Source organism: Rhipicephalus microplus, chromosome 3 (genome assembly GCF_043290135.1).
Source record: "Rhipicephalus microplus isolate Deutch F79 chromosome 3, USDA_Rmic, whole genome shotgun sequence".
Taxonomy (NCBI): Eukaryota; Metazoa; Arthropoda; class Arachnida; order Ixodida; family Ixodidae; genus Rhipicephalus; species Rhipicephalus microplus.
Genome location: NC_134702.1, coordinates 257,173,846 through 257,197,784, shown reverse-complemented (window position 1 = coordinate 257,197,784; position 23,939 = coordinate 257,173,846). Strand labels below are relative to the sequence as shown.

Genomic DNA, 23,939 nt, shown 5'->3' with positions numbered 1-23,939 from the left:
GACCAACACACACACGAAAAAACTCGGATACATACTGATAAGGTCAAAAAGAGGGAGGCAGAAGAAAAGAAAGGCAGCACCATCAGAAAAGCTAGAAGAACACTGTCTAAGCAGGAAAATGAGTCCGTCAAAAATAAGTTGGGCATGGTCATTATAAATCATCAGTTGCGTGGTAAAAAACTTCTGCTCTGAATTGTACAGTTCATAGATGTGTCATCAAACCTGCATTGAAGTAAAACTCATTTGAACAGCACACATGTGTACCTGTAACCATCAGTGAGGTTTACAAAGACCACACAAGCTTGCGAAAACATGCCTCACTTACCAAGTGCAGCCTGCGTGATTGTACTGTAATTTAGTAATCTTTTTTTTTACTTTAAAAAGTATTCCAATAACTACCGTATACTTGCATCATGAATGTAGGTGCTGGGCCACTACCGGGAGCTGATTGAGCATGTCTCGAGCCACCTGCGGGATGGACCACCGACCCTGGCAAACTCGGTGTTGGCCGACACCATCATCAACTACGAGCGACGACTGCTCGAGGTTTGTCACTCACTCTGTCTCCATTGTGTGCAAGTTGCACTTATTTATAGTAAGCATACTCGGTTGGGCTCAAATCGTTGAGGCTTCTCGTGAAAACATTGAAATCACCAGCCATGGTAGCGTGCCTTATCAGTTGAGGAGGCAAGGCAGGGAAGGTATGATGTAATTGTTCGTAGCGGTCTTGGTAGATGGCATGTCTTTAATTTTGTGGTGCGAATGGTTTGCGCTAGCCTAAACTTTGACAAAAGTTGAAAAAACCATTAAAGTATACAGTGTAGTACAAATCAAAACATTCGACCAGCTCCGCGTTGCAGACGCCAATAAAACGGCGAAGCTGGTGGCCTGAGATGCAAGTCTTTCAGATACCATGTGGTGCTATACCATTTGTTAAGCTTTGAGGATCATGACCTCCCTGCCTTCCTTTTTTCTCATTTTTCTCTCTTGAGGATCTTGACCATACCATTCTGCTGATACACAGATTTACAAAGAAGCCTTTGCTTGAAATGCTTTATCATCACTGCTCTTTATTAGGTAGGCACTCTTTGTTGAGCTTTGAAATGGTTGCACAGCTTTTTCTAACCACAAACTACCATGTGACAGAATACGGGCCATTCGTTTCTTCTTTTAGTGGAAGTTGTGTGTAGTGGCACTTGCGTAATCTTTGCGCCGCGAGTGTATATATGGTAGTTTTATCCTGATTGTTGGGCAAATAGTTTCCTTCATTTTAGTGGGCCAGGGGTGAGTTGGGGGATTTACCCAATGTCTGTGGCGCATATCTGTTTATGACTCCGTTCCCGGACGGCTCGACCAAGAGCACGTTTCGATGTGCAGATCTCCATGATTTTGAAGTCATCTGCGCCATGGCCAGATTTTCAAAGTGTCAGTGTTGGCCGGCTATATGTCTTAAACTGTACTCATAACGGAAACTTTAGGTTGGATATTGTTCATTCAGGTACTCAATTTGAAAGTAAGTATTTATGGGCACTTGAAGCATGTAAGCAAAATTGCCAAAAATAATCATTTTAAAGGCACTTTAAAAACCCATACTTACTTCTAATTCATGCTCATATGTTGAAATGGGGCTATGAGAACACAAGGAACAAAACAGGCATTTGCCTAAAATCCTCTGCCTACTCAAGATACTTTCATGTGGTTGTGACAATGCAGAAAACTCCAGCACAGCACAGTAATACGTAACTCTTTACTTGGCCAAGCTTGTGGCTGGAAGGCAAAGTTAAACTGCAAGCGAGCAATGCACACTGTATGTGCACTGATAGCAGCAAACAGAGAGTCGGTCATTAATAAAACTGATTTGTGGCAAGCTGCGTCGAAATGAATTTTATATCTGCAGCTGAAAACATTTCGGCATTATCACTGTTCGAAAATAAACTCAGCTGTTTGTGTTTGTGTGCTTATGCCTAAAGCATGACACCTTAAAATAATCTGGAATGTTCTCAGACATTCTGGCGAGGTTCGCATCTACACGTGCAATGCCAGCAACTTAAAATGGAGTAAGTAAGGGGTGTGTGTTACAATATTCACCGATAGCACATTAGTCTTTGACTTTGTGTACGTAAACTCAAACAAAAACCCGCGACATCATTTATGCACCGCCATACATGTGCTACGATTATAGTTCCCTGTTGGAGATCATGTTAAAAAGTAAGTATCTGCTGTAATTCATACCTACATATGTTTTTAGGTGTACAAAGTTTTTAAAGTTATACTGCTATCTTCCCTTCATATCTGGGTGGCTCTTATGTTATAATAAACAAATATTTTCAATAATGCAAAAATGCACTGACAAAATATACCAAAGACAAGATAATGAGTGAGATCGGTAGTATGTAAAGACATACTTATAACATCTGCAAAATATCAAGGACAAATGTAGCCTAGAACCAGGGATCGGCAGAGATACCCAAAAAAAGTACAATAGACTAATTAAACGGAACCTGAAGGGACCAGTAAAATGTGTTCTGCTGAACAGGAGTTCCGTTTACTGAGAGATGAGCTTTGCACAATGCAAGAACCAAACCAGTCTTGTCAGAAGCATTTGTTCCATTTAAGCAGCAGTTCCGTTGAACGGATTTCCATATACTGAGAGTATAATGTAGTCCAGAATAGAGATATCAAAATACATGTGTTGTAAGTCTAAAATACAGATACTGAGCTACAGTCGCCTTTGATGTAGTGGGGTATTTTGAAGATACCTTTGTGAAAGAACAAAATAAGTATCTCTGAATACAGATTCAGCAATACAGATACTAAAATGCCCTTTTTTTTATTTTGGGGTGGTTTATACTCCGCAAAAACACTTAATAGGTGCAGCAAAATATTTGAAATGTTGCAGTGCATTGAAACTTGCAGTTTATTTTTCGTAGAACTGCACTCCCAGGGCTTCCTAAGAACTGCTCATACTCTGGGGCACTGTTTGAATGTACCCACAAGGGATAAATAAAATGTATTCTAGCTTACGGAAATGCCTGAAAACTATAGAGATGCAATCATACAAAGGGAGATAAAAATATATGTTTTGTACCTTGAGATGTACTTATAAGTTCGACGTCGATGTTCACGAACTAGATGTTAACCTTTCCAGGAAGTCTGCTTTCTTTGCGCACCAAAGCATTGAATTAATCCTCTATAGGTTGAAGGTGTGTGCCGTCCAGTATAGACCGTGCTGCACAGCCTTCATCGTGCGACATTGCTCAGTCTTGTGACATGTGCTTTGGTGGTGCATTGCCCATTGTCTCCTTTCCCAAGACGCCAGCTCGTGTGACTGCTGTTGCGACTTGAGGGCTAAACTATTTTAGCTGTTGCTAGACAGGGTCTGTCTTGCCTACAAAGAGCGCTAATGCTTCATTGTAGCTAGCGCAGCGATGACAGGTCATTGAATGGTCATCATGTTAAAGGGTGCCGTGCCAGGCAGTCGCACGCACACATGATCAGGGGGCAGAGGGCCATCGCACATAAGAATAAATAGTTCTTTGTAAAGTGACTTGGCAAGGACGACATGAGTGCTTCGGCACTCTGTGGCAAAATGAGTTGCTTTGATACGTTCGAAGACACCACCCAAGTTTCGTCAGCACTGTGCCAGACGGCTGCGGATTCTGCTGTTTTACCAATCTGCAGTGGACCAGTAAGTAGACTACACCATCAGACAGTGCTTTCGTAAACTCGCGTTCTTTGTAGGTCAGAGGGTTTAAGCCCTCCTAAGTCACTCTGGCCAGCTCTCTCAAAGCAAAAAAGGGGAACAGGGAAAGTTGCTCACTTCACAGTTTTGTGCTGCCATAATCCTCTCTGGGCTGCGCTAAAGAGGCTTGACCCCACAAATGCTCTGCCAAGGCTGTAGTGTCAGCTTTTGTACTCCTGTGCGTAGCCCAGCAGAGTGGCATTTTTTCCCTCCTATGAAAATGTCTATAAGATATTAAAGCAAGAACTCGGTGCCTGGGCAGAAAAAGTCGCCCCTCGTTGGTGCCATTGTAATGCTCCATGAATATATACACGTTTTACCACCACCTAATGATTGATATGTGGGGTTTAACGTCCCAAAACCACTCTATGATTATGAGAGACGTCGTAGTGGAGGGCTCCGGAAATTTAGACCACCTGGGGTTCTTTAACGTGCACCGAAATCTGAGCACACTTTTACCACCACCTATTCTACCTTCAACTAGCCCTAACAGGTCAAGTCTGCGGCAGCAGTGCGGGAGGCTGGTACCACAAAAGACTGTTTCACGCTTGTAAATCAGGAATGCACCCTGGTATGCTGGAGTGGAGGCTGAAAATGAAACAAAGACAGTCATCATCAAGTCACTTCTGCCACGACTATGGGAAATGTTTTTGGAAATGCCACAGCTTTGAGAATTGAACCTGTGCGAAGCCTCTATTTCAAGGCAACATTCGGCGCTGGAGTAAGTTGGCTGGTTGCCCAAGGAAACAAGGTTACAGTATAACCTCGTTATAACGGATCTGCTTACAACAAACTTTCGGATACAACATACCAATTGGCGTCATTATGCCAACCACCCTATTTGTTCCATTGATCGAACTTCGTTTACTATGCATTTCTGTAGAACGGACATTCGGATATATTTAAATAAAATGTGAGGCCAGAAAGGTAGCCAATGTTGTATAGTGAGGCTAGCCACTAAAGTCAACAGATTGTGTAACCTGCTCAAGCAACCCTGTAATCACCCGACCAGGCAACCTTGTATATATATATATATATATATATATATATAGCACTATAATGCCAATTAGGTTTGTTTTGTGTTTAGTTTCGAGATGGCAATAACAGTGCATTGCCGATACCACCTGGTGCCTACGCTGCCACCTCATTTGAGCCACGCTATTAAACACTGGCAAGGAGGATGGGATAGACGGAAAGTTAACAGACATGACAGCGCCGTAAAGTAAAGCTAGCCCTGGTGTGCACTCGTCACGATGACGGTTGCCACTGCAGATGGGATGGAGGCTTTCGAGATCACCCACCAGGAGGAATGGGAAGACAACGCGCAACGCTTCGAATTCTTTTTGGAGGCACAGAGCATTACTGACACTGCCAAAAAGAGGGGGAAATTTCTCAGCCGATGTGGTCTCACTGCTTTTCAGGTGGCCAAGACGCTAGTGGCGCTGGGCAGCTTAAAGAATACGCCACTCAAAACGATTCCTGAAGCACTGCGGGAACGCCTTACGCTGAAACCACTAGAGCTGGCTCGGCGTTATGAATTCCACTGCCGCGACTAGGCACCGGGTGAGTTTGCCTCTGCCTTTTTCGCTGCACTTTGGACCACGGCACAACACTGCAGTTTCAATGATCTTGACACCACACTACAGGACCGATTCATGTTTGGGCTTCAGAATGACACAGTGAAGCGGCGACTACTGGCAAAAAAGAGGTCTCTTTTGCCGGTGCTGTCAAAGAAGCAGTCGCCGCTGAGGCTTTACCCGCGAAGGATGCTCGCCCCAAGGCACAAACGTGTCATGCCAGTGTGCCACGGTATGATGACAAGTGGTGACGGCGAGCAAGGCGCAAGTGAAGACGTCCTCCGGCTTCGTGCAGGTTCGGATGAACAACAATGCATCGAGAGATTGTCAAGTGGCTCCTGCGCCGACTGCGGAGATCCGCACGAACATTGCCTGTGTTGATTACGGGCTGTCCAGTACAGAGAATGGGGAAAAACTGGGCACATTTTTTTTTTTTATTGTAACTTTCACATCCATGTAACAAAAACTTCGTAAACACTTGTTTGGTCCGATAGCCTAACTGGCTAGTAGAGGGACCATTTGTGTGACATACCTACATACTTGCGCAAGCGGTTACACAGCGACAAAGGACATCAAACTGAATACAATGTTTAAAAATAGAGAAAAAACAAAAAACATATGATTGAATTATACAAAGAAACATAGCGCAGAACATAGCTACTTATAGCACAGAATAATAATAGCACTAGAATAATACTAATCATGATTGACAGGCCCTTCAAAGGATATATATATGTGTAAATATATTGCTCAGGTCTGCCAGTCCCAGTGGCGTCTGGCCCACGTCGAAGTACTGAAGCCGACGGCCGTAACCATGTTGCCAAGAACGTAACTCACACAAACATGGCGTACTGCAACGACTTGATGGTGACTGCTATCAACGCAGTGTCTCAGCCTGCCAAGAAAAAAGTACTTGTGGACGTCAGAATCGAAGGCACACAGTGCCAGATGGAAGTGGACTCGGGATCAACCTATTGGATCATCTCCAACACCACAGCCAGACATGGTTTTTGCTATGGGGCGTGTCCCAAATCTACAGCCACTTGACGTCATCATGAGACGCTACCAAGCCAACCGCATAGCAGTATGGTGAATTGGTACCGTGTGAGTGCAGTTTAAAGATTTCAACGGCTAGTTCTGCCTTGTCATTCTCAAGGGGAAGCAAGTGCCCAAGTCTTGTCTGGCTTGATTCGTTTCCCGCACTCTGGATGGATATTATGGGAGTCCAACACATCGACCAACTGCCATAATCGCTTGATAGCATATTCAAAGACTTTGCCTCTGTGTTTGATGGGACACTAGGTTGTTACAAGGGACCGTCTATGCAGTTTGCACTTAACTTCGATGTTGTGTCCATCTGCCTAAAAGCAAGGAGGGTTCTTTTTGCACTTCAGCCATAGATTGAGGCTGAGCTGGACAAACTGGTACAGCAGAGATTCCTGGAGCCATTTGATCACTCTCGTTGGGCAACCCCCATTGATACGTCACTGAAGGCAAGTGGAGACGTCCGCATCTATGCAGACTATAAGTGCACAATCAACAACGCCTTGCAGCAACACTCGTATCCCGTGCCAGTGGTCAGCCACCTACTGTAATCCCTGTCTGGTGGGACTGCTTTTGCAAAAGTTGATTTAGCACAGGCCTATGAGCAGCTGCCTGTCACTGATGAAGCTGCAGACGCACAGACCACTGTGACTCATCAGGGTGCTTTTCGTGTTCGACTACTATAATTTGGTCTCTGTGTCACACCTGAAATTTTCCAGAGCTTATTGAAGAACCTCCTTCGGCGACTACCAGGTGTCACTCCATGTTTTGATGAGGTCCTCATTTCAAGATCTTCACAGCAGGAATTGCCTTTGAGAAGTCCTCCAGCAAATTCAAGATGTAGGGGTGAAGGTAAAAAAAAAATGCCAGCTAGGAGTGACTCAAGTGGAATTGCCAGGTTTCCGTGTAGATGCTGAAGGTATCCATCCAACACAGGCCAAGACGCAAGCCATTCTTAATGCACTGCCGCCTTCGAACAAAGCCGAGCTGCAGGCCTTCCTGGGTCTTCTCAATTTTTATCATGTGTTCTTGTCACACAAGGCCACCATCGCAGAACCCCTGCACTGGTTGTAGGATAAGAAGGTGCCATGTGTGTGAGAAAGCTCACAGCAGATAGCCTTTGACCATGTGAAAAAACTGCTGGCGTCAAAACACATGTTAACAAATTTTGACGAGAAGAAGCCCATCATCCTACAGTGATGCCTCTTCATTTGGAATAGGAGCGGTGTTAAGCCGCAAAAATGATGACAGAGAAGCACCCATTGCTTTTCATTTAAGGACCTTTTCTTCTGCCGAGCGGGATTAAGCACAGATTGATAAGGAAGCATTTGCTATGGTTGCAGGAGTAAAGAAGTTCCACGACTATGTATTGGGCCACCCATTCCAGATCTACACAGACCATAAGCCACTCCTTGGGTTGCTCGCGTTGAACTGGCACACTCCACAGATGCTTTCTCCACAAATGCTGCGGTGATCCATCTTTCTGAACGGATACCAACATACTCTCCTCCCCTGGCTGGGGAAACAGATGAGCCACGCAGATGGTCTCAGCGGACTTCCCCTAATGCACTAGTGTCAAAACAACCCTTCTCCAGCTGAGGTAGTCATGCTTCTGGATGAACTTTCAGAATCTCCTGTCCATGCAGATGATGTTGCTCAATACTCTGCCAAGGGTGGTGTTCTCTCCCGTGCCCTCAACTGGTAGTGGAGAGGGTGGCCAAAGTGTACTCTACGCTCTGAATTCACATAGTTTGTGGCCAGGCAACATGAACTGTCCGCTCACAAAGGATGCTTACTGTGGGGTGACCGTGTAGTGATTTCTCGGAGGTCGCATATCCATGTCCTTGAGGCCTTGCACGCTGGTCGTCCCTGTATTGTTAGGATGAAGGAACTTGCCCGCAGTGATGTGCAGTGGCCAGGAATGGATGCAGTTATTGAAGAATGGGTCTGGTGGTGCCTTCCCTGCCAGGAAACACGACCAAAGATGCGCCGGGCACCAGTTCACCCATGGGATATGATCCGAACTGCAAGGTCGCGCATGTACTTTGACTTCGCTGGCCCCTTCCAAGGACAGACCTTCTTTATTGTCATCGGTTCTTATTCCAAATGGCTTGAGGTCATATTAATGCCACCAATAACATCAAGTGCTGTAATCAGTGCCTTACAGTAGTTGTTTGCGACACATGGCCTGCTTGATACACTGGTATTGGGCAATGGGCCCGAATTCGCATCCATGTAATTTCGAGGTTTCACGGTTGGCAACCCTATTCGCCACACAACGTCTGTACCGTTCCATTCATTCACGAATGGGCAGGCTGAGAGAATAGTACGAACGACCAAGGAGGCACTATCTCGAATAATCCAAGAAAACTGGGACCGGCGCCTGGCAAATTTCACTCTTCGGCAGCACGTGACCCACACACTGCCACGGGACGCTCCCCATCGGAGTTACTGATGGACCGCAGACTGTCTACCATGCTAGACCAACTGAATCCATAGGGAGCCCCGTAAAGGCCCCCACAACTCGCAGAAGCTCTGCCTGCTCCACAAACGTTCCAGCCAGAGTACTCTGTCTTTGCACGGAACTATTGCCAGGGCCCACCATGGGTCTCAACCGTGATCTCCAGAGCAACCAGCTTGATCTCATAAGAAGTTGTTCTTCCAAACGGCCGCTTGCATTGCTGGTACGTGAACCAGCTTCGTCGTCGGAGCAGTTCGTCTATCAAGGTAACAGAGACTGGCCTTGACTCTGAAGAACAGCCTGAAGTCCGGCCCGTTTCAATCCTGTCACGTGGGAAAGCTAGTTGGAGCGAGACAGAAGACCACAGTGAACTTGAAGAGCCACTAGCAGCCATGCTGCCCTCGGATGATGTAGCAACACCTCAGACAGCACCACCAGAGAAGTGTGCAGAATCGCCAGGTCCTTGCCGCTGGCAGCGTGCCCGGAAAACACCCCAACATTTTCGGGGCTTCGTGCTGGCGTTGGCTCACTGTTGAGTCGTCTGGATTAAGAGGTGAGGGTTGTTGTGTAGTGAGGCTGGCCACTGAAGTTAGCAGATTGTGTAACCTGCTCAAGCAACCCTGCATTCACCTGATCAGGCAACCCTGTATTTATATGCATAACATTGTAACCCCAGTTAGGTTTGTTTTGTGTTTGGGTTCGTGATAGCAATAAAAGTGCGTTGCTGATACCGCCCAGTGCCTGGGCAGCCACCTCATTCGACGCACACTATTTAAGAGCCAGGACACCTTTACAGCGCACTTATCAACCACAGACGTTCTAAATGTTGGTTGTTACACTAGATGTTACCGCTTTATATTAGACCATTCTTAACCTTATTTCAACAGAGCGCACAACATTGTACTGAAGTGTATTTAACACTACTAGAATTAGTACTGTCACATAACTATTTTGAATTCGAGGAAAACTTTTACTTTCAGATACAGGGAACAAGCATGGTTACCCCATTTCCCAAGTAACCACGGATATCCGGTAGGCATACGACGGGACGTACATTTCAGATATTCCAGACATCCATCACATGTCCATGAATGTACACTGTACGTCTATCCGACGTACATCACATGTACAAAAGTAACAAATTTGTACGTTCACTCAACATCCCTTCAGGACAGCAGTCAACAAGGACATTGACAGGCCCTTCGAAGGATATATACATGTGTAAATATATAATGTGTGTGTGTTAGCTAGTGCATATTCAAGAAAAACCTTTCATGCGGAAAATGCACCCACACAGCCTACTCGGAGGTTCGTCTTGTTTCCTCGGGAGCTTTGCTGCTGCAAATGAATTCTAAAGACAATGAAGTCCAAGTGGGCTTTCAAGAACAATCGAGCATTTATTATCAACATATATCAAGGCTAAGAAGCACATAACTCACAGTCCACAGCCACGATAGTGAAGTGTGTCTGTAGTCTTACAAGATTTCAGTGTTCAATGCTGTTCCGCCTTCAAGCGCGATGACTTCTTAGGCGGCAGCAATTGCTTCTTTACGGGTTTAATAAATTAAGTTATTAGCAACAAACCCAACTCGCACGTGTTTATGGCAATGTTATTCTAGTAACCGCAACACGTACTTACAAAGAAGCACAGGAGAAAAACTAACGGGTGTAGCACATGCTTCTGAAGAAGGTGTACATGCACTAACCATGCGCTCGTTTTAAATCGGTTAAGCAAGAAATATGCGAGCAAATGAAGAGCTGGAAACATGCCATCTCTTAGCAGGGCTTATACAAATGATGGATAATAGTTAACACGTGCTAAGAACAGACAAATGTTTGATATGAGACGTAAAGAACAGATATGTAACCCGTGGCCTTATCTGTGCCGTGCGAGTGAGCGGGGTTGCTGCTGCTTGCCAAGGTAATTTCTGCCAAAAAGAGTGGGGAGCTTGTACCGTGTTTTGCTGTTTCTTGTAGAAAAGTCATCCTTTGTAACTTCACATGTTGCTGTTGATGTCCACACGGGCGCACTTCTGCCTTCTGCCGCTCGGAGACCGGCTCAGCATAAAAACGTGCGACGCGGCATGAACACCCTCTTTTCCCGTGCCCCTTTCCTCAGCGCGTACCACTGGTGAAGCAGGTTTCGGGACAATCGGCACAATGGTGCGCATTTTCTCCCAACACATCCAGAGGGGCATGGCTGGTATGACGTGTACGTTCGAGGAATCTGAGCAACTCTGGTGCACCGCCTGTTCAGAAGTGTTGAGGCTGGCACATGGAAGTTTGCCTACATGATGACTGCTATAACGTGCTCGATCCCCATTTTTGTTAGTTCACATGCGATAATAATAACGGACGTTGTTTTGATGCGAGGCTTATGGCAGCTATATCTTCCAAAGCCTTGGGGTGCCAGTGACACACGCAGTAATATTCAGGAAAAGTGCAAATACGCGCTTTGCAGCAAGCTGCTAGACAAGTTTTGACAGCTTTTATTGTAATCTGCATGGTATCCTGAAATAGTGGCAGCAAAAAGCGATGGCCATGCGCACGCGTGCAAGGAAGGTATTTTGGAGCCGACAACATCTGGGTGAATTCTCGCTCCTCCAGCGCGCCAATGCTGAGACTGCTCTGATTACTTCTCCTTCTAGTCACCATTACTCGGTATTCTTTTGTCCCTTCTGGACTTGTGTACTCATTCCTGGCCTCGTTATTGGTAGAACCTCATTGGGAAGTTGAACAGAACGTTCACCTGCATGTAGCGATACAAGTTGACTGGCGCTTGGAGCGATGTCAAGTGAAGCACCGTCGTAAACTTTCCTTGCGAGCCAGGTGATGTGACTTATCAATGTTTCCGGACAACATCTCGGAGAGTGAGTGACTTCATCCGTGTAGATGGTGATGTAGCTGTTTCTGACTGCATTGATACTGAGATCATGCCTGCCGTTGCCGTGGAAGTGCACCCGTGCGATTATGAATATGCCAACGGCTTCGCTGCTACCACTAACCAACCTTTTGCCGCACTATGAAGCTTGTATAGGTGTTCTGTATCAATCTACACTGTTGTGGCTGAAGGAGCTGAATTAGCACATCTGAAAAGCTTCAATGATATTGTGGATGACTGGAACTTGATGGCAGGATGACACCCAAGAAAAGTGGACGGACTGCTTTAATGCGAAATAAAGTGCGTTAACTTGTAGGCCAGATCTTGTTGTTTATTATACTGCGAGCGATTCGTTATGTTAGTCATTGCAGGGGTGGAAGTGCTGTACCAATTGGCCTCGAGATCTTAGAGTGGCGCCCTCTCGCGTGTGACGTTAGTTTGTGGACTCCGCTCTCAACTGTCCTGCAGCAGCCGCTGCTCCTGTGCGTGGAATGTCTGTTTTGTGTGGGAACTTTGTTGAACGAACAACCTCGTGAGGGTCAACTAACGCCCACAACGAGTGTTTTCGAGTGCAAATATGAATTTGTTTTAGCTGCAGCCCAATCGACGGGCCCAAGAAATCTCCCACATGGCCGATAACCACGCTAATGCCGCCGACCGCATTGCTGGTCAAAAAGTAAAACTATGCGTGAGTGTTCTCACTCCTAATCTGCAGTTTCCGCTGTGCGATACGAATTAGCTTGAGTGTTTCGAAATTTCTATAAGTGTGCTCTTCTCCAGCATCTACAAGCATATAGATACAGCAAGCGATATGTCGCGGTGTCTTATCGATGGCATGGTGGTGTATGGCACAGGCCACATTGTTGAGAAGCGCAGCCGATGCCCTTAGTGTAAATCACATCACTGTCACATCTCTGGCTTTGAAAACATGTGGACTTGTGAAGCCGCCACTTAATGTCCCCGTGGCGATCGAGTGCTGCGTTATGGTGAAGTACCGCTCTGTGCCTCAGTGTGCTTCGTCCGCCCGTGAAAAGAATGTTAGCTTTCACAACAATCCTAAACAGAAGGGCACACTTTCTGCCTTCTCGTTTTACTTCGGATACTTTTTTTGCAGCGTTTCGATAGTGACATTGAACATGAGAATATGTGTGAAAATCGCTGATTTCTGCCACTCTGGCATTTGCAAACAACACGTGAAATAATTGCTGTTGAGCAGCTGTTTAAATTGCTGCTTCAGCAGTCAATCGACCATTTATGGCATCTATTAGAAATGCAAAGCAATATGAAATTACCAAATTTGAAATTATTATTCTTAGATTGCAGTTATGGGTGTCAGCAGGGTGCGAGCTCGTGCTGTATCGCAGTAAGAAATGTCTTGAGGGGTAGGTGCTGGTGTGACTCGGGAAGGTGGCAAGTTCCGCCTTAATTCACCCCCTGGCTGATGCAAATGACTGCAGTGTGTCTCAGTAAAGTTTGTTCAGTGAGAGCGACATTACGAAGAAGTTCATGTTAATACCACACAGGGCCGTTGCTGGGGTATGAGAATATGAAAGAAAGCTATCGCTGATTGTACATACCGAGCACAAGGACACAAAGATTATGTGACAATCTTTTGTGGATGTGCTATAAACAGGGACAGCAGGTTTCGCCTATGATTTTAGGGTAAGCAGTGCGCCAGAAGTGCGCTCGTCTTGATCAGTAAACTACGTATACATGTGTGTACAGCAACCAAATAAAGCTGTAGTCTCAGATGTTCTTTGCCGCTCAGCTGCGCTCACGAGGTGTGCTTACCTGAGGCAATTTGGAGACCGCGTTGTCGGCTTCCTGTCCAGGGGCCTTCACGGCAGGTTTTGGGATAGCATTCCACCTGGTGTAAGTCGCATACCCTTGTAGCCTGCATGTAATGAATGGCTGAAGTGCTGGTGAGGCGCTGAAACACGGTTGAAAAGTTACCAAAAAGTGGAGCATAGGGCGATATAGCTAAAGTCACTGTCAGCACAGTACTTGCCACCCACGGTCGAATAGGCGCAGGGGGCTTTCTCTCTCCGAGTTTGACTATTCACTTCTTCCTCAGCTCTGGGTCCTCAGGATAGCTGTGAAAGCTATCGCCCTTTTCACGGGTGGGTGATCATATAGAGGCAGAGAGCAGTACTCCACCATTGCCCTCCACTCGCCGCTGAGACAAGCGGTCACAGTTTTAAAAAACAAAAAGCTGGGCTTTTAAAATGAGCGTTACAAGTGGCACCTATAGTTGTTAGAACAGCGCTGGTAGTCACCACACACAAGATAACTAATTGAACTGCGTCTTTGTCGAGCTTTACCTGTACGGTGGTTTCTATACAGTGCAGCGCCTCGAAAGCGCGTTAATTCTTGAACTGACCTCATACAAGCGCAGTTCGCAGCGTCGTCATTGGTTGCACACCAGGCCAATAGCGCCATACTGCGCCAATATGGCCTGCTGTGCCAGGCAGTGCATAAATTGCAACTTCCGTGTGATTGTCGATCAGAAGTATAAACTGCCGAATCTAGCTGATTATTATCATCGACCGAGCAACACTGAGCATTGGCTTCACCAAGCACACGGTCGCATCTACAATCAGTGGAGTTTGATCATGTTGTAAATCGGTTCATCCGTGGAGCTCTCATTGCTGTAATCCCCATGGTTCCCCTGCAAAAGTTGTGGCATCAACATGAGTAACTGTCAATTATCTTTTAATACACTGAAACCTCGATGATTTGTACCAGCCAGGAACTTGCCTGATCATGCACTAAAGACAGTACGCATATACAAGTGCAAACGTGCATATTCTGATGTGCCCCATTACCACCAATAAATGGATACAGTACGACAGCAGGTGTCGCCCGAAGTACCTGCCAGAAAGTCTTTCTTTTTTGCCAGAGTGCGGTAAAGATCATGCTTGGCTGGCACTCTTGCACATTTTTTTTTTTATTACATGCAGTGGCGATGCCAAGTAGCAATTAGAAACTATTGATCCGGGATATGCAGTGACTGAAATAGTGACAGAACGGACACTGTAGGCTCTCTGTGGTATATGTGTGCGCTTCTATACCGTGATATGATACTAAGTGACAACTGACAATTTCACTGAGACACGAAGAGGTTACGTGGACACGAATTATCTCCTGATTAGTTCCGTGCAGCGGGGCACCTATGCTGCCTACACTGTCACTGTCGGGCAGCTCGTTGTACCGTGTGCACAAATTTGCTGTGTGAATTGCTTATGCCTGCTATGCTCCAGACCAAGCTCAGATGAGCAGAGTAGTGTTTAATGCGTCGGGATAAAAAACTTCCGCCAAGTGAAGTACATCGCAATTATCTATACTTTGTTTCACACATCAAAAGTGTAACACTGAGGTGGGTGACGAGATTCTGTAGTAGATACGTTTGCATAAAGAAATAGTTTCATGCTTTTAACACCCAGAATACATTTTTCTTTTCGTTTCAGGCTGATTGTAAAATGGGCATGTTTTACAACAGATACAATTGCGCACACACATACACACACACGTGCGCGCAGGTGGTAAGTCTGGTAAACTCATTGTTACTGAATGTTTAGGGAAAACTATTGGAATTTTTTTACCAGCAATAATTTTGATTGATGATGATGTTTGACCCTGAACAGCTACTGAAAAACTGATTTGGGTTGCATCAAAACACACCTTTGGTGCTCCGAACGTGCTCCAAAACTCGTTTTTTTACTGCGCCAAAGCTGCTCCAAAACAGCATTGTTCCTACTCCCTCAGCTGCTCTAAAACGCTGAAATCCACTTCTATTCCTGTGATTGTAACGATTTCCAAGGCCTGAAATGCATTAAATATGTGTATTTTGTATTGTGAATTATCGATATACTGAACTATTGTGATCGCCTTTGAGTTCGTTATATCCAAGAAACTTATTTACAAACTACATAAACAATGTCTGTTTTGCTCCTTCGTGAATTTTGGCCCTCAGAATCCTTGAGTTGTCCTTGAATTATAAGTAGAGGGATATTCTGTCCAAAGATATGTGCACATAACACATTAGGGATAAGATGTGTCTTAATGACGTCGGCACTAACCTTGCGTTATTGTTTTGTTGTGCAGCGACTACGTCCTCGGGAGAATGTGACGGAGACGGACAGCCTGCGCACCACCGTGGCCCAGCTCACACGCTTGGTTCCCATTGTGAGCCCCATTTATTGCACTTCACTGAGATATGTAAATTCGCGCATGTTGTAGTCACATCCACACTTGCTCATGTCTCGTGGTGAAGCTTTTCATTCACTTGATAATAAGCAATTGTCTTTCAGTCATGAATTGAGCTGCAACTTTGGCTAGTTGGCTTTAATAAATTTTGATGTTGTGCTGAATGTTCAATAATGTCATTGTAAGGTCGTCGAGTGGATAACCATGTAGGAAAAAACATAGACAGGACAGGGCTCTCTTGCCACTGAAAGGCTTCCAAGAAATTGGAGGGCGGTGCGTGGGATGTCATAAACAAGGCTCATATGCAATCACACCCAAAAGTTTCAGACGTATGTCAGAACTACTTAAGAACTTGTTTTTGAATGAGTTGCTAAGTACATATCTTCATTTTTGTGCTATGAAATACACACATGAGAGAAGACAGGACAGGCACTTTCTAATGACTGGTTTATTGCATAGCTTGCTACGAAATATATAGCACAGTTGTGCATATGTGATGCATATCAAAGCAACACTACTGATCAGGTATGTTGCATCAAAAACCTAACCTTGCTCTTATGCAGGCTGATGGACATGTTGCTAACACAGTCAGTTCATACTTCCATTATATGCTACGCCTCCCAGAGTTAAGGAGCTGACTTGTGTCAACTTCTGCCGAGAATCTTGGCTTCCCAAAATATTGGCTCACATGTGCATTTTCGGCAGTGGCACGAATGGTACCCACTATCTTTAGATTTAGTTTTTGGATACATTGACGATACTGTGATATGGTTCAGGAATGCTCCCTTAGTTTGTTCCATCTTCTCTCATGTATTTGTCTATATATATATATATATATATCGTAGCGCAAAAATCAAAGTGTCACAAACAAAGCTCTTTAGCAAACACGCTCAAAAGTTTCAAACATACTAATGCCTAGTAAGGTCGCAGCATCTTTTATCTGTCAGCACTACAGATAAACATGTCTGATACCGTGCATATTTTGTCAGTTTTAAGGGGTCCTTCAACACTTTTTGAGCATGGTCAGAAAACACTTCTATCGACAGTAGAAGCTCCCAAAAACTTGCGAGCCAAATATTATAGTGCAGCACGCGGCTGTGAATTCAATATAAATTATGAAAGTCGGCTAAAAATTGCTTTCTCTACTCTTCATAAACGAGGGAAGATGCTCAAAAATTGCGCGTAAAAGGCCATCTATCAGCCATTGGCTGATTTGAACATAGCGCACTCGGTCGTTACAGGGATTGCCGCGGGAGGCCTCGACTTGTCCTCTCGTGCGCGCTCGATCACACGGAAAAAGCCTCACATTGGAAAAAAAAAAGTGCTCAAGGTCATGAGGCACACGTGATGTATTTTCTTTGCCCCTGCAATTTGTCCCTGATTAGCCTCCAGTGCTTTCGTCTGGACGAGAAAAGAAAGAACTCGATTGCAGCATGTGACAATTCTTTGTAACTCCACTCGTACTGGGTGGATTCTTAAACTTTTTGCTGCATTGAATTCGTGAGGCGATAAGCTCTGTTATGACGTATTCGGTTAGCCGCTCTGGTGCTCTGGCTGAGAGTCACCTGATGCAGAAGCAGCTCGAAATTGGAGTCCGAGAGGCAGCGTACCGACCGAATACTTCGGCAATCTCAGAGCGCCCAGAGCAGCATGCCTGTAGCGCCACCATGCAGCGCGGGAAGCTGCCGGGCAAAGGGTGCTGCACCTGCGCCGCATCAGCAAATGATGGCGGTCAGTTCAGTAGATATCTCTGAAATGTTTGACCTTTCCTACATTCTTTCTTTTGCTCTCTCTGACATGTCTGGATGTAGCGAAAGACTTTTCAAATTAGCACATAAATCTGGCGATCGTACTTGCCCGAGCTGCTATCTTCAAAGCAAATCACAGGGCTGTCTGCAAGCTGCTGTAATGACAACATTGACATTTCCACCGCCTTCGCAAGCCGTCTGATCAATCGACATGGTGCATTGATGGCTTCGTAGATGGGGATTCGCACACACACGCTCAAAAACGCCACTAACAACCCACATGCACGAAGTACTACGCGCCCGGCAATGCCTCCTTCTGAAATGCACGCTCGCGCTCCTCACCTGGTTCACCTGCGGGCAGCCGCGGGATTGGCCGGCTTGTGTCACGTGATCCGTCCTCCCGGTTAGATGGTGCCTCGCTCTCACTTCGAAGTCAGAGCGGTTGGAAGCGCTCTGAGTCAGAGGCTGACACTCTAAAAGAACCAACTGAAGGTAGTTCAAGCGCTCCAATTCTACCAACCGATGGTGCAGCTACTTTTCAGAGCCCTCCAGAGTGCTCGAAAACGCCCAACCGAATATGCCATTAGTGAATCCATTCCATGGTTACTTGATAGTCTTTCAGGGCCCCTTTTATTATTTTTCTCGCCAGGGTTTCACCGGACTTGTGTACATTGTCGCATTGTCAAAAAGTGGCACACGGCCTCAATCTTCTATGTGTGCTCATAGATGCATACTATTTACTCCAGCCTTTGAAGAGAAGACGTGCTCTGTAAGCAAGTCATTAGCACATCAACCAGGGGTGCAACAGCTGGGCCAACTGTGCCAATTTGATACAATTCTCAATTGTGGCACCGAGCTGTGCCAAAACTGTGACATTCGCTGTAATTGCGCCAAAATGCCTAGCCTGCCTCGAAATTTTCTCAGGTGCACTAATTTCAACAAAAAATGCAGGCCATTTCGGCCACCTGGCACCTACCTGGCGTAGTCATCCTTAGAGTGAGTGGTATAAACGTTCAGTGCATAGAAAATATGACTTCGTTTCACCACTGCGGTTGCTTTTATTTGGCATTTCCGGCAAAGGGTATATTATATACTATATTCGTGCGTGGTTCTTGTCTACGATAACTTACGTTCGCCTGCCTAATTTACCCCTCCTTCCCCGCATCTGGAAGCATAATGAAAACTAAGCACATAAATTCTCCTCATTTCTGTCGTCTTTCAAGAGTCTCCCCACTAAACAAAAAAAAAAAAAAGATCCGAGCAATGCTTTGCTATCATTGCCGAAAAGTATTTTTTATTGCGACAGCAATTATATAGACACTCTCAACTGGATTTTGCCGCCGGCGTTGGCGTCGCCATTGCTCACCATATATATATATATATATATATATATATATATATACACACGTATTTATATATATGAACATGTAAAAGAAACACAGAAAAAGACTCCCGCACGTGAAATCAAACTTTAGTCCTCTCAATCGTGAGTGGGAAACGTTAACCACTGAGCCACCGAGGAGCACGGTCTTCAACGTGAGAACGGCAAGTTATTTATATGTACCACTGACTGATGCTGACGGGCATCTTGGGGTGAAATTATCATGTTTTCAGCATTACCAGCAAGATGGCGCAACGAGCTCATGTTACCACATCGCGTGGTGCCACGTGCTTTAATCTCCTACGCGTACTTTGCCTGCATAGAGGAGGGGGGCGAGGCTCCCTTGCATGCCCCTATCTTGCGGTGGGGAGTACGTTCCATGCGTCATGTGTGCGGGAGAAACGCGGGGAACATTTCAATCTGCTTTTCATTAAGCCTGCTTTTCATCACTGTTCTGCTTTTCATCGCATTCATTGCTTTGCCTTTGTGGCAAAGCTACAACTTTTTTTACATCATGCCCTGCAGTCAGCAGAAGTTCATTCTGATTCACTTCTTTATTAGTGGCTGAAGTTTCCAAGAACCTGCGCTGTGTTCCTGCAGTAATCAATGCATTAAATACTCTTTGGTTCTGGGGTTTATTCAATCCGTTGGTGGTACGCACTGCCAACTTCAAGTAAAGAGTTTGCAAGCACCCACGTCCTCGTGGAGCGAGCTTGATCTACGTATAGGGAACGGCGTCAAGCTGCACCTTTGCACAATTGGAGTGCACTGAAATATACACACGCATGTTCATGCATTTCACTGCCATGAAAATGTACTTGCCGTATCTGGAAATGAAACTCATGTCCTCGAGCTAAATAGTGCATCGCATGACCTTCTATTAAGGTATACCACACAAGGCTGGTTCGAGTGAGCATATCTTACTAAATTTCCATGTGTAGCCTGATCTAGCAAACTTAGAGCACAGCGAGAGCGATTGACCATGATTACTCATGTGACATGCACTCCTGCTGCTCATGTAGTTCTACTGGCCCACATTTGATTTACAAAGGGCTTGTGCTCATTTGTCGAGGTGTTTGGTTTATAGCGATGACAGAGAGGAACACTGAGCAAGCACAAAATAATTTTTGTCTTACTTGAACTCTTTATGTGCGCCTCGTCTTGTATTTATGCTGTTTATTGCTATGGATTTTTACCAACAAGCCAAGAGAACGATGCCTCTAACCTGCACTTTTCGCAAAAGAAAGTGAGGTGACATTCCAGAGATACGTCACGACTACTCGGTTCGCTTGTATCGCATGTGCAGTATCGGCGTTTCTGCAATGTTTTGTCTGTCGTTGCTCACTTCTCGCTTATTTAAAGGGGAACTTGAGGGAGGCCGCAAACAAACGCGCACACATACAAGGCACGTTTCAGGGATATGGCTTATCTTTCACCTGACAATTCTCACCCCAACCTTTCAGAGAATAGAACACCCGCTTTCATGCTAGACCACTGAGGTGAGGCAAGAAAAAAAGACTGGCTCGAGGAGCGGGCATTGTAGTGCTAGTTGGGTGAGGAGAGGAGATAAAGAAGTGCATGATTTCAAGTTGGAAAAGACAAGTTTCCCTGAGGTAAAATGCTTTCGCCCACCACCTTCGGAAAGACGGGGAGTTTTCCGATGCACTGCTCTCACTTTATCCGTCTAGATGGCGGCAGAGGAAGATATTCGTTGTAGTGATAAAAATAATGTAGATTTCTCAGTAATCATGTGGTATTTCTCTGTGACTCGAGTGTTTAATTATATCGGAAGACGGGAACTATTAGCTATGCATGCTGAGATTTCAACTGAGTTTGAACATTACTGCAGCTTTGTTGGCGTTTGGGGCATGATAAATTAAGGCAACTTAGGAGCTTCGTATCGCATTTCTGTTAGGTTTATTGAAAAATGTTATGTTCAGGAAATAAATCAGGGGCTCTAATTCATCTAGGTGCGAATTCAACCACAGAAATTGAGTAGCTTCCCATGACAATGGGCAGAGGTAGGTTCATATTTTGAGAATATTGGTTAATTCTGATCACTTTACTTAAAAATCCAGAGGTCGTACATTTGTGAAACTAAACCCTCTGATAGGGAATGTTATTTTCTATACATGTCTTGAAAATTAACATCTTCTAACCAGTAGTTAGCGTTCAATCTACAGTTAAAGTTACTAAATTTGACTTTTTTCAAAAGATTATCTAGAAAAAATAAAAGGCCTACATAAATTTGCTACGTTGAGGAAATAGATAAATTTGTATTGAATGTGCTGTGCAAAAAATAGTGATGTAACTGTAGCAGTTTTTTCAGAAAATGTTCACAACTGAGGCACAGTCAGGCCAAACCGTATAAACAGTGCTCATTCTTGCCTGCCGTACTCCAAACAGTAACGGTTGACTTGTTTTAAATGAACATATTGAAGTTGTACAAAAATCAAGCTTTTCAATGATATATAAGTCAACTATGCCAGTAGAACAGCCACCGAGTCAGCAGAAAAAGTGGCATGAATGGTGTGTTTGTTCTGCCGGAGTGAAACCGCCGCCTTAAAGGAAGTCTACTGTATATCATCAATACCATAGGAGCCCTGGTGAACTGTGCTGTGTGATTCATTTTTTATGATTATTCATATTACGGTAGCATGACCCCGTTGAAGAAAGAAGTTGGTTTGGAGAACTTAGCCCTTTGCCGTAAAGTTTCTCGGTTATCACTGTTCTATAAACTTTATTATCATCATTCTATCCGCAATAAGTTTTTTCAGTCACCGCTAGTTATCTTCCCCGGTCCTGATCATACGTATAAAGTCAAATGTATAAACTGCCAGTCTTCACAATATGCTCCTTGATTTTTGCCACGCACAATAACGGAGTGAAACGCATTATCTTCAGACATTGCTACGGAACACAATTTCAACAAATTTCAAGATCTTTTTTATGTGCAACTTACCACCTAATCATAGTATGTTAATATTTTTTTTTCTTGTCATCTGAGGTGATTTTATTGTGACTCTAGTTACTGTTTCTTGTTGTTTGTTTCAAAATGGTTTTACACATTGTTTCTTCCCAAATATGCTCCAAAAATTTTTTCCCCTACTTGTTAAATGCATAACATGTAAGCAGTGTCTGTCCCCGCCATGTAATATCCTCGTCATGAAAGCCTTCGCGGTTGTTTCTTTTAAATAAATAAATACAAAGTAGGAATAAGTAACATGGTCGTCAGTAAAAAAAACTTTTTTTTGTGAGTGCAGCACTGCGCTGCGTTCCCTCTCTTTTGCCTTCATTTTTAGTGCTCTCTATTCATTTTCCAAAATGATCCTTTCATGCTCGAGAAAGCCTTATTTTGACCATAAAGATGTTTTTTGGTGATATCGTTCATGCTTCCTTCTGGTGTGTATTTGGCCACTACTGGCTGCATGATCTCAGAAAGTCTACTGAAGATAAAATTTGCGCTAAAAAAAACTCCTAATATTTGTGGTCATTCCTCAGTGTTGTAAGATTGATTAAACACAGAAAGTTTAAACGTGCCTAATCCCTCCAAGAAGAAGACAGGTTTGTAGTTACTAGACTTGCACATTAAGAGAAGGCATCAATGTATGTTTTGGTTATCAGTGTACCGGTTGAAAGGGGGCTGCTTCTCTTCGATGATAGGTATCCCTCTGATGTGCATAGATTAAACTATCAAGAAATTATGCTATCTCAGCTTTGGTTTCTCAGGTTGATTTTAATAGCCAAAACCAAGAAAGCAGTTGTTAGGTACTACGTGTACTTTTTACACTGAATGAGTAATAAATGCAGCTAGTATAAGTTTTAAGCTGCTAGTGTTCAAAAGCTTGAAAGCATGAATGGAAATTTTCGGCAGAAGGAAGGCGCATAAAGTGGAATCTTTATAGGACATCCCCCAGTTTTTCGATGACTCGTATATTATGATGAATTGGTTTGGTCGTGGCAAAACTCTGTAGAAATATTGTATTCAAAAGATTGGTTATTGAATGCCATTTCATGTTGAACCCACACTGTACAACGCCTCTTTGATACTGTAAGAGAAAAAAATCGCCTTAGTCTTATGCTGACGAAATATTGTGGGTTCAGAATAACTACTTACAGGCCCAAGGTTTAAGATTGGAATAAGTTTGAGGCAGGTATAGTAAGTCTTCTTAAAATGAAAAATTATTCTCCTGGCAGGTTATGTGCTTCTGTGATCCAGTTTCTCCGGCTTTAAAATTGTTTTAATGTATGCCTTTATCACCTGGATATCCTGGTCATCACTTAGACAAGCTCTAGCCACACAGAATGATTTGAGCAAGTCGGGAACCTCACCTTTCCTGGATAACATACAGCCTCTCTATGCTTGCTTTGTCGGTCATAGGCCTCGGGCAGTTGCAGGAAAAAAAATCACGGCATATCTACGGAGTGAATGATGATGATGAGTGGGCGAAGCAGTGGCATCATTCAGTGTCACTGTAAATCACCCGTCGCCAGCGTTCCCACTGAGATTACAGCGAAATTCGGGAAACGGCGAGCAAAAAGTTACTTAAAGTTGGCATTTTTCTTCAAATTTTGCCAAAAAGTCGCCACTCTGCATATGTGAGGTGTGCATAATAATAAAAAATTGCCAATTATATGTAGCCCCGTGGCGTATAATATCATTCATAACCCCTAAATTATATTGACATTTTAATGATGCCAGTCACATCAACCGCTTCACAATGCGAGCACTGAGAAACAAACAGCACGCATGCACCAGCAGCGCCCATGAGTGCTGGCGTCTCATAACAAGTGCAGAAGTCCCTAAAACAAAAGAGGCGCTATAACAAAATCTCATTGCAGTGAAATCATGAGTCCGATAATCAAACAACTTAATTACAAAACAAAGAAAATAAATTT

General features: G+C 44.4%; 1 protein-coding gene across 1 annotated transcript in view; it reads left to right on the top strand.

The window, feature by feature from the left end:
• Positions 1 to 23,939, top strand: part of LOC119168537 (endothelin-converting enzyme 2) — a 260,418-nt gene that overhangs the window by 42,648 nt on the left and 193,831 nt on the right. Inside the window, exons 3-4 of the mRNA XM_037419939.2 lie at positions 424 to 546; positions 15,810 to 15,890. Coding sequence (XP_037275836.2) covers positions 424 to 546; positions 15,810 to 15,890 — 204 coding nt within the window. The remainder of the gene's footprint in view (positions 1 to 423; positions 547 to 15,809; positions 15,891 to 23,939) is intronic.